At 42.6% G+C, this 10317-nt stretch overlaps 1 protein-coding gene across 5 annotated transcripts in view; it reads right to left on the bottom strand.

Moving 5' to 3' along the window:
- Window positions 1–831: 831 nt before the first annotated feature.
- SNX6 (sorting nexin 6) overlaps window positions 832–10317 on the bottom strand; it is a 51012-nt gene continuing 41526 nt past the window's right edge. For 3 of the 5 annotated variants that reach the window (XM_058540741.1, XM_058540738.1, XM_058540740.1), the window contains 3 exons: window positions 8382–8541; window positions 8209–8294; window positions 1966–3207 (listed from right to left, as the gene is read on the bottom strand). In XM_058540741.1, the coding sequence (XP_058396724.1) occupies window positions 2983–3207; window positions 8209–8294; window positions 8382–8541 (471 nt within the window). In that variant the 3' untranslated portion in view covers window positions 1966–2982. Of the gene's footprint in view, window positions 1552–1965; window positions 3208–4497; window positions 6167–8208; window positions 8295–8381; window positions 8542–10317 lie in introns of those variants that run through there. The other 2 variants (XM_058540739.1, XM_058540737.1) reach the window with 2 other exon arrangements.

The following is a 10317-nucleotide window of genomic DNA, read 5'->3' as shown; positions in this document are numbered from 1 at the left end:
CAGAACACACTCAGCCAAAAGGAAAAGCAGCAGTTCAAACAGCATCGGGGAACAGGGGTTCAAGACGGAGACGTTAACCGGCACACCAGTGAGGCACGAGGACACGCTGCAGAGAAGGCTGGAGTCGTGGGGACTCGCCATGAGCCCTAGACCAGGCCTTCTTCAGAACGGTGTGGGAAGATGTCAGCACGCTGGGAACCCACCCGAGGGGGGACCCACCCAAATGCCTGTGGCTTCCAGATGGGAGAAAAGTTAGAAAACGACAGTGGGAAAATCCAATCAATCACTCAACCTAATTCCACACTAGGAATGACATTATGTTCCTTCATAGGAGAAAGGCCAAAAATATCTGTAATGTAATTACTGACAATCAATCAGTATCCTCTTTGTGCCCTAACTTGTATCCCAAGTATTCCAATGTTTTCCACCCACCGACAAGTGCTGTCCCCTACAGCAGACCCCCTCCTCTCTCCACACCAGTCTACACACCCGGGCGACAGCTACCAGGTGGCTCAGAGGCATCTCTCGCCTGGTTCATCCGCTGAGCTAGGGAGGGAATCCAGGAAACCGGAACAGACCACACTCTCTGCTCCTGAATTTTAGGAACAGCTGTTCTGACCGGCCTCTGCCCAGTTCCATCTTCTATGACTAGGAAGAGCTTAGAGCACAGAGAGAAGCAGTTCATTCTCTTGTAAAGGGACTGGTGAACTCGGTTCAACATGCCATTTTAAAGGAAATAAGAAAAAAGAAAGTAAAGCATAATAGAGGAGTAGATTTCTCAGAGCTACTCCGAACTGTAGAGTGATCCAATGACCACAGACTTAGAAACCATCACTGTTATCACTGTTTATTTGACAATAGTTGGTTTAGTCTACAAGTTTAAGGCAAACATACTAATGCATTTGCTTTTCTTCACAAATCATACTTATAAAGAGTACATAAAGTCCGTCCCAAAACTTCTAAGAAATGTTCATAATTAAAAATAAGTCTGATTAAGATGTTTTCCAGGATACACGAATGAACTAAGGTGGCATACATTACTTTTTAAAAACAAAATTCAAAAAGAAAAAGGTAACGGCAATCTTTATCTTGTTTGAACAATGTGTTCTGAAAGGGTTAAACTTCAGAAATTACTTAAAGGCAGAGAAGATTGGCAGCCACAAGGAATCCTATTCATAAAATAAACACAGTCATAGAGGCCGCTTGAAAACAAGGACCGCCCTCTGGGCTTTGCAGGGGAGGAGCGCGCGCCGAGCGCCCAGCGCCCGGGCAGCACGCGGGTGCGGGAGCGCAGCGGCCCGCCGCAGACTGGCCGCACCCGGCGACGGCGACGGCGACGGCGCCGCTCCGCTGCGGCTCAGAGAAAAGGAGAGGAGATGCGCTTCGTCAGCTGTGTCCTTGTTTCCAGTGAGCTGTAAATGCCTAACGTCATGAAGAAAACAAAAATAAAATCTGAAGGAAGGCAGCCCTTTGTAACCGGAAAGTGGAGCGTGTGGCTTATGTGTCTCCATGTAACACGGCCAGGCAGTTCTGCAGCAACTGGAGGTTACCCTATGAGGGAAGGGAAAACCAATCATGAAGTTCCAATACTTGGGAAGAATCTTGTTGAAAATATACAGGATCAGAAATCACATAACTTTAAATTTGTTAAGATCATCAGAATTTTGGAAACAGCCATTTATTACGTACAAGTCGAGGTTTAAAGACATAAAATTATGTAACTTGTTTCGGGTACCATATTTTCCAAGTACCCGATTCTTCTGTAAATTTCCATCTAGACCAGTATTAATGTTTCGAATTACTGATGTTCTAATGAGGGAGGGATCCAGTATGCCCTCTGTGTCCAAGTTAAACTAGGAGACATTTTCTGATTGTAAGATAGGTTCTGATCACTTTCCTTTAGCCATTAACACATACGATAGCATAGGGTTAGAGCAGTTTTGATAAAAATAGTAAGATTCCATACAAAGATTTTCTATGAAATTCATACCTAAGTACCCACTTGTAAAACACATAAACTGGCATCCAAATTTAGAGACACGTTTAAAGACAAATGTGAGTATATTCAGGTCACATTAATTATGAATGGGGGTGAAGGAACACCTCCTCCTCAGAGCAGAAGGTCGACTAAAATGTATGAAGAACGATGGGATCAGAAAATGACCATTTGGCAACCATCGTAATAATAACTGATTCAGGCAAAAAGTCACGAATGGATGCTAAAAACAGTGCGGGGCTGAAATGCCAATACTGTAGCCATTAGCTACGTGAAGCCATCTAAAATTTAAATTCCTGTCAATTAAAATGAAATAAAAACTCAGTTCCTCAGTTGCACTACCCACATTTCGACCGTTCGATAGCCACAATGTGGCTAGTGGCTACCATACTGGACAGCGCTGACCGAATATTTCCATCTTCGCACAAAGTTCTGTGGGACGGTGCTGGTTGAGTGATGGGGTGTTTCCATAGGCCCAAGGGTCTCCCCACAGAATACTTCTTAATTCCAAAGTGTAAAATAGTAACTTTGCCACCGAGAGACCTGCAGACATCACTTTAAGAAAATGATCCAAGTCACACGTTGCCAGTAAGGCAGCAGATTAACAGCACGTGCCTCTGCTGTGCTGCAGGGAGGAGATCCGAGCATCACCCCCGCGGCGTTCCTGCCCAAGCGCGTGACCCAAACCCAGTAATCAGACACACCCCAAAGGAGGGCAGCCTACGGGCCTGTGCTTCTGACAGTGTCCAGCGTGAGGAAATACAAAGGCTCCGGAACTTTCCCAGGTTAAAGCAGTCTAAAAAGACATGTGCACCGAATGCAACACATTATCTTGAATTTCCTTTTGCCATTGAAGACATTACTTGGACAACTGGTGGAATGTGGATAAAGGTCTCTGGATCAGATAGCAGCATTCTATCAATATTAATTTCCTAATCTTTATAACTGTACTGAGTATCGAAGAGGATTACTTGGTTTTAGGAAATTCACACTGAAGTGTTTAAGAATGAAGAGGTATCTATCTGCAACTTACATGGCTTAAGACAAAAATAGTGTGCACAGGGGTGTGTGTGTACGTGTGTGAGTACGTGTGAAGAGAGGGAGGGAGGGAGGAAGAAGGACACGCAGCTGTGGTAACGTGCACACTTGGGAAATCTGGGTGAAGGGCATCCAGGAATTCTCTGTATTTCTCTTGCAACTTTTCTGAAAGTCTGAAATTAAGGGAAAATAAACATTTAAAAATTTTAGGTGTTTTGGTTACTGTCAATTTTTTGCCAGTGTGACAACAGAACTGTGACAAATGACTTTGAGCCTGTCCGTATTTGTGAGATTATCTTCTTAAAGGTATACTCCTCAGTGGGACTGGTGAGTCAACAGAGGCACACCCTGCACTGGGACACACTGCAAACTGGCCCCCGAAAGGGCGTGTGCTCACCCCCTTACCAACAGGGCACGTGAGGACTCGCTGCACAGCCTCAGAGTCGGCGTCATCGCTTCTATTTTTTTTACTGCCCTCCTCCTCATACATTTTATACTGCCTTAATAAAGAATCCGAGACTATTTTCAAGGACACAAAAATGACCTAACTACCAAGTTTTCTGTTATAATCAGATTTCAATTATGTGATAAGACATATCCCAGTTATACTAGATGAAATCCAAAGTGGTTTTAAACCATCTTGCTGTGAGTTTAACCAATATCTAGTCTTTTTGGAATAATTTATGTGGATCCTGGGACCAAAACGGGACTTTGTTCAGATTTACAAAATCATTAAGAAATCTCGGAGCGGGGGGGGGGGGGGGGGGGGGGGGGGGGGCGGGGACGGGGGGCTGGGGCGGTCCCGTGGCATAGTGGTTAAGTTTGGTGCGCTCCGATCGGTGGCCCGCGTTCGGTTCCAGGGCGTGGACCTGCACCACTCATTGGGGGCCATGCTGTGGCGGCGACCCACATGCAAAACAGAGGAGGACTGGCAGAGACGTTAGCTCAGAGCGAATCTTCCTCAGCAAAAAAAAAAAAAAAAAAGGAAGAAAGAAAGAAGAAAAGAAAAGAAATCTTAGACACCAGAGCAGGGTTTCTCAACCTCAGCACTCCTGACATTTTGGGCTGTATAATCCTTTCTTGTGGGGGCTGTCCTGCACACTGTAGGACGTTTAGCAGCATCCCGGGCCTCTACCCGCTACATACCAGTAGTAACCCACCCACGAGCTACTGCGACAACCGCAAATGTCTCCTGCCAGGCAAAATCGCCTCCAGTTGAGAGCCCCTGGACTAGAAGAGCGATCAGAAATCTGAACACAAAGAACACATTTGAGAAAGGATTTGAAAAAGTATAGAATCCGGGAATCAGAGGCTGGCATCAATCTATAGTAGGGTCAGCAAACTTTTTCTTTCAAGCACTAAACAGTAAACATTTTAGACTTTGAGAGATATTTGGTCTCTGTTTCAACTACTCAACTCTGCTGTGAAAGCCACCACAGACAGCACAAATGAGTGAGCTTGGCTGTAGTCCAACAAAACTTTATTTACAGATTAAATTTGAATTTCATAGAATTATCGGGTCATGAAATATTATTCTTTTGCTTTTCTTGTAACCATTTAAAAATATGAACACCATTGCTGGCCCACCGGCTGTACAAAAACAGGTTGTAATTTGCCAACCTCTCCTTGATCTGTAACAAAATCTTGGACAGTTTATAACCTCTTTAAAAAGAACAAAAACAGTGAACATTAGAAACCAACACAGGCTCAGTAGGAATAAATCATGCCAAGCTTATCAAAAGATTTTTCTCTTGACAGTGTTATTAGACCAGGAAATCAGGCAACATATATCTTGATTTTAATGAGGAATTTGATACTTCTTATATCCTTCATGGATAAAATGAAAAAACAATGGTTGATGATAGTATAAATAGGTGAATTCATAACTATCTAACTATAACCAAAGAATATTAATTAATGAGTTCATACCAATCAGGATAGAAAGAAAGGAAGGGAACTAAAAATTTAGCTGTTTTTGGTGCCACACACGTCTACGATTAGATTGACAACGTTGATTCCTTTGGTCCTGATCAATCTTTTATTTTTATTTGTTTACTAATTTTTTTTGTTGTTGTTGGTGAGGAAGACCAGCCCTGAGCTAACATCCATTGCCAATCGTGCCCATCTTCCTCTACTTTATATGGGACGCCGCCACAGCATGGCTTGACAAGCAGTGCGTCGGTGCGCGTCAGGGATCCGAACCTGCGAACCCCGGGCCACCGAAGCAGAGCGTGTGCACTTAACCACTTGAGCCACCAGGCTGGCCCCCTGAACAATCTTTTAAATCTAAACTTAGATGAAGACATAAAAGGGAAGTTCACATAAATTACAAATGTCCATCACTTGGGAGGAGTGACTAGTATAACAGTCAAATACCATCTGATCAAATCCAAGTTTCCAAAAGAACTAACTCTATGCGCTGGGCTAAAACTAGCAAGCTAATATTTAACAGACATAAATGTGGCTTGCAATCACATTTTAAAAATTAAATGCTCAATAAATGAAAAAGTTCTAGAGATCTGTTGCACAACATGAATATACTTAACACTACTGGACTGTACGTTTAAAAATGGTTAAGGTGGTAAATTTTGTTATGTGTTTGTTTTCTTCCTCCCCAAAGCCCCAGCACATAGTTGTATATTCTAGTTGTAGGTCCTTCTAGTTCTGTGTGAGCCGCCACCACAGCATGGCTACTGACAGACAAGTGATGTGGTTCTGTGACCAGGGACCGAACCCAGGCTGCCGAACTTAACCACTGGGCCATCAGAGCTGGCTCTGTGTTATGTGTTTTTTACAACAAAAATGAAAAAAATAATTACTAAAAAAAACTGCCAAAACACACAACTACAGGTTTGTGGTTCAAGAACTGAGTTATAAGAGGAAGAAAAGAAAAAAAAAGTGTGAGTATAAGCCAAATCAAGCTGGTGCAATATGGCAGTTTCAAAACCCCTCATCTTATACATATAAAACACGCTGTAAGAAGCAACCTGTACAATAATTAGTAGGTGTATGGGAAAGCGTTTGCACTTCCAGGCGCAATATTTCAGAAGAGCAATGAGAGGAGGGCAATAATATCACGAAAAGATTGTTGAGGTGTAGGGGATGAAAATCTCTAGCCCAAGGATGTCTAGCCTGGAGGAGAGAAGATACATAAAGAATATAAAGTATTCAAATATCGGAAGGGTAAACTGTAATTAAAGGAATGAAACTTATCTTTCTTATTTTAGATGAGAAAACTTGGACATATTCGCCAGAGTTACACAGAGGTAGATTTGTGTTCATTAGCGAGCGCCCCCAAAATCTCAGTAGTTTTAAGCTTTAATAACTTTATAAGTGTAAATGCTATAAATGTATCAAAAAATAACATTTAAAAGTTTACTTAAATTTCTTTAATACTTATTTATAGTTTTGGGAATTCTGAATACATTTTTTTTTTTGTGAGGAAGATTAGCCCTGAGTTAAGCGTCTGTTGCCAATCCTCCTCTTTCTGCTGAGGAAGATTGGCCCTGGCCTAACATCCACGCCCATCTTCCTCTACTTCATATGGGACGCCACCACAGCATGGCTTGACAAGCAGTGCGTCGGTCTGAGCCCGGGATCCGAACCTGCGAACCCTGGACCGCTGAAGCGGAGCAAGCGGACTTAACCGCTACACCACTGGGCCGGCCCCTGAATACATTTTTAATTTTCAGTCCCTATGACCAAAGACAGCAAATATTAAATAATTTTTTTTTTTTTTTTTTTGGTGAGGCAGATCAGCCAAACATCTGTTGCCAATCCTCCTCTTTTTGCTGAGGAAGATTGGCCCTGGGCTGACATCCGTGCCCATCTTCCTCTATTTTATACGTGGGACACCTGCCACAGCGTGGCCTGATACTCTGTGCATACCTGTGTGCCTGGGATCCAAACCTGCGAACCCCTGAGCCGCCGAAGTGGAGTGTGCGAACTCAACCACTACGCCACTGGGCTGGCCCCTTAAATAAATTTTTAAGTGATTTTTTTTTAAGGAAGATTTATATTTTTATTTATTTAGTTTTTGTGTGTGAGGAAGATTGGCCCCGAGCTAACATCTGTGCCAGTCTTCCTCTATTTTGTATATGGGACGCCACCACAGCATGGCTTGATGAGCAGTGTGTAGGTCGGCACCCGGGATCTGAACCCACGAACCCCGGGCAACAGAAGCAGAGGGCATGAACTTAACCACTACACCACCGGGCTGGCCCAGTCACGTGTCGTGGTTTTTTTCCGGCTGAGGAAGATTCGACCTGAGCTAACATCTATGCCAATCTTCCTCCACTTTGTATGTGGGTCACTGCCACAGCATGGCTGCGGATGAGTGGTGTAGGTCTGTGCCCAGGAACTGAACCCAGGCTGCCAAAGTGGAGCGTGTGAAACTTAACCACTAGGCCACGGGGCCGGCCCTATTTTTTTTAACAGCTACTCAGAAAATGGTACTGGTTTCACATATCAGGTACTAGAGTCTCGCAGAGTTGACCATTAGAGACATTGGAGATGCTATTCTTGTGTGAATTAGGTGATCTTTACAATCTCTCTCAATTCTAAGCTTCTCTATTTTAAAAATTACTATAAGGTTTGGGCTAAGCTTTATCTTTATGTTAACTACAAGAAAGGGCCTAATTAGAAGTAAACAATACTGCAAAAAACTCTGGAAGAAGGATTTTATTTACTAAAACCAAATGTTTTTCATGTGTGTGTGTGAGGAAGATCAGCCCTGAGCTAACATCCATGCCAATCCTCCTCTTTTTGCTGAGGAAGACCGGTTCTGAGCTAACATCTATTGCCAATCCTCCTCCTTTTTTTCCCCAGAGCCCCAGCGGATAGTTGTATGTCATAGTTGCACATCCTTCTAGTTGCTGTACGTGGGACGCGGCCTCAGCATGGCCGGAGAAGCGGTGCGTCGGTGTGCGCCCTGGATCCGAACCCGGGCTGCCAGTAGCGGAGCGTGCGCACTAACCACTAAGCCACGGGGCCGGCCCCTAAAACTAAATGTTTTGAAGCAGTGAAATAATCCTGGAAAACACAATTCCAATTCAGGAATAGTTCTTACAGTATCTCTGCACAAGGAAACTGCCACCGAAGGATTATTATCAATTTCCTGACTCATTTCTAAATCCAAAGTCACTTAAATTATTAAATCTTTAATATGACGCTACCTTTGCATGCTTCAGTTCTAACTCTGCCAGTTCCACTAAATTTTTTCTGAATGCAGCAACTCTTCTTGTCTTAAAATCTATAAGTTCTGTGAACAAGAGAGATTCGGATTAACTATTGAATTTACACAGTAGTCTAAAGCACACTTGATGATCAAAGGTCGACATAACGGTACCTTGTTTTGCAGATTCGGATATTTTCTCAAATTTCTGACAGCATGATTGCTGGGACGTTTCAGCCTGCAGAACGTCTTTGTGTTTCGCTCTAGCTTTATCCAGTGCTTTGTTAGCATTTTCATAATCCACTAGTGCCCGAGATCGTCGATAGAGGAGATCCTATAAAAGAGAGTGCTTCACGGTAACACAGGCTGCGTGTGCCTAGTGCTTACGTTCATAGCTCTCCAATCATCATCAGAGCTAACACTCACACACTGAATACCACAGGCCAATTACTCTTCTCAATGCTTTTTCATAAATCAGCTTTATTGAGATATAATTCACATACCATATAACTCACTCAAAGTGCACAATTCAACGGTTTTGTATGTTCACAAAGTTGTGTAATCATCACTACAATCAATTGTAGAACATTTTCATCACCCAAAAAGAAACCCCACATGCATTAGCAGTCGCTCTCCATTTCCTCCCACACCCCCCAGCCCTAGGCAACCATTAATCTGCTTTGTGTCTCTACAGATTTGCCTATTCTGAACATTTCATAAAAAAATGCAATCATATAAATACGTGGCCTGTTGTGTCTGACTTTGTTCACTTAGCATAAAGTGTCAAGTTTATCCATGAATCAGTACTTCACTCCTTTTTATTGCTAAATAACATTTCATTGTATGGATATACCACGATGATTCATCCATTCATCAGTTGGCAGACATCTGGTTTGTATTCACTTTTTGCCTAGTATGGATAATGCTGTTATGAACATTTGTGTGCAAGTTTTTGTGTGGCCACGTTTTCATTTCCTTTTCATATCTCATTACTTAGGAGTGGAACTGCTGGGTCACCTGGAACTCTATGTTGAACCTTTTAAGATACTGCCAGTCTGTTTTCCAAAGTGGCTGCACCATTCTACATTCCCACCAACACTGTATGAGGGTTCCAATTTCTCCACATCCTTGTCAACACTTCTTTTCTTTCTTTTTGTTGAAAGCCACCTAGTGGGTCTGAAGTGATATCTCACTGTGGTCTTGATTTGTATTTCCCTGATGGCTAGTGATTGCTGAGCATCTTTTTATGGTATTCGTTGGCCATTTGTATACCTTCTTTGGAGAAATGTTTTTCAAGTCCTCTGTCCATTTTTAAATTGGGCTATTTGTCCTTAGAGTTATAAGAGTTCTTTATATATTTTGAATACCAGTTGCTTCTTAAGGACTTATATGATTTGCAAATATTTTCTCCCAGTGTGGGTTGTCTTCAGTTGTTTTTTTTTTTTCTTTTTTTTTTTGAGGAAGAGGAGCCCTGAGCCAACACCTGTTGCCAATCCTGCTCTTTTTTTGCTGAGGGTGACTGGCCCTGGGCTAACATCTGTGCCCAGCTTCCTCCACTTTATATGGGACACCACCACAGCATGGCTTGACAAGCAGTATGTTGGTCTGCACCCGGGATCCAAACCTGTGAACCCTGGGCCGCCAAAGCTGAGAGTGCGAACTTAACTGCTATGCCACTGGGCCAGCCCCCTTGTCTTCAGTTTTCTTGATAGTGCCCTTTGACACACAAAAGTTTTTCATTTTAATAGAGTCCAATTTAATATTTTTTCTTTCGTTGCTGTGCTTCTGGTGTCCTATCTAAGAAACCAACGCCTAATCGAAGGTCATGAAGATTTATGTTTATGATTTCTTCTAAAAATGTTACAGTTTTAGCTCTTACATTTAATTTAACTCTTTGATCCATTTTTAGTAAATTTTTATACATGGTTTGAGGAAGGGATCCAACTTTATTTTTTTTCATATGACTATTCAGTTGTCTCAGTACCATTGTTGAAAAGTCTATTCTTTTCCCCACTAAATTGTCTTAGTACCCTTGTCAATAATCAGTTGACTGTCTCAGCAAACCAGGACTAGAAGGAACTTCCTCAACTTGATAAAGAACATCTACAAA

The sequence above is a fragment of the Diceros bicornis genome, chromosome 5, assembly GCF_020826845.1.
Source record: "Diceros bicornis minor isolate mBicDic1 chromosome 5, mDicBic1.mat.cur, whole genome shotgun sequence".
NCBI classification, from domain to species: domain Eukaryota; kingdom Metazoa; phylum Chordata; class Mammalia; order Perissodactyla; family Rhinocerotidae; genus Diceros; species Diceros bicornis.
Note: the sequence above shows the minus strand (reverse complement) of the source record. Positions and strands in the feature narration are given on the sequence as shown.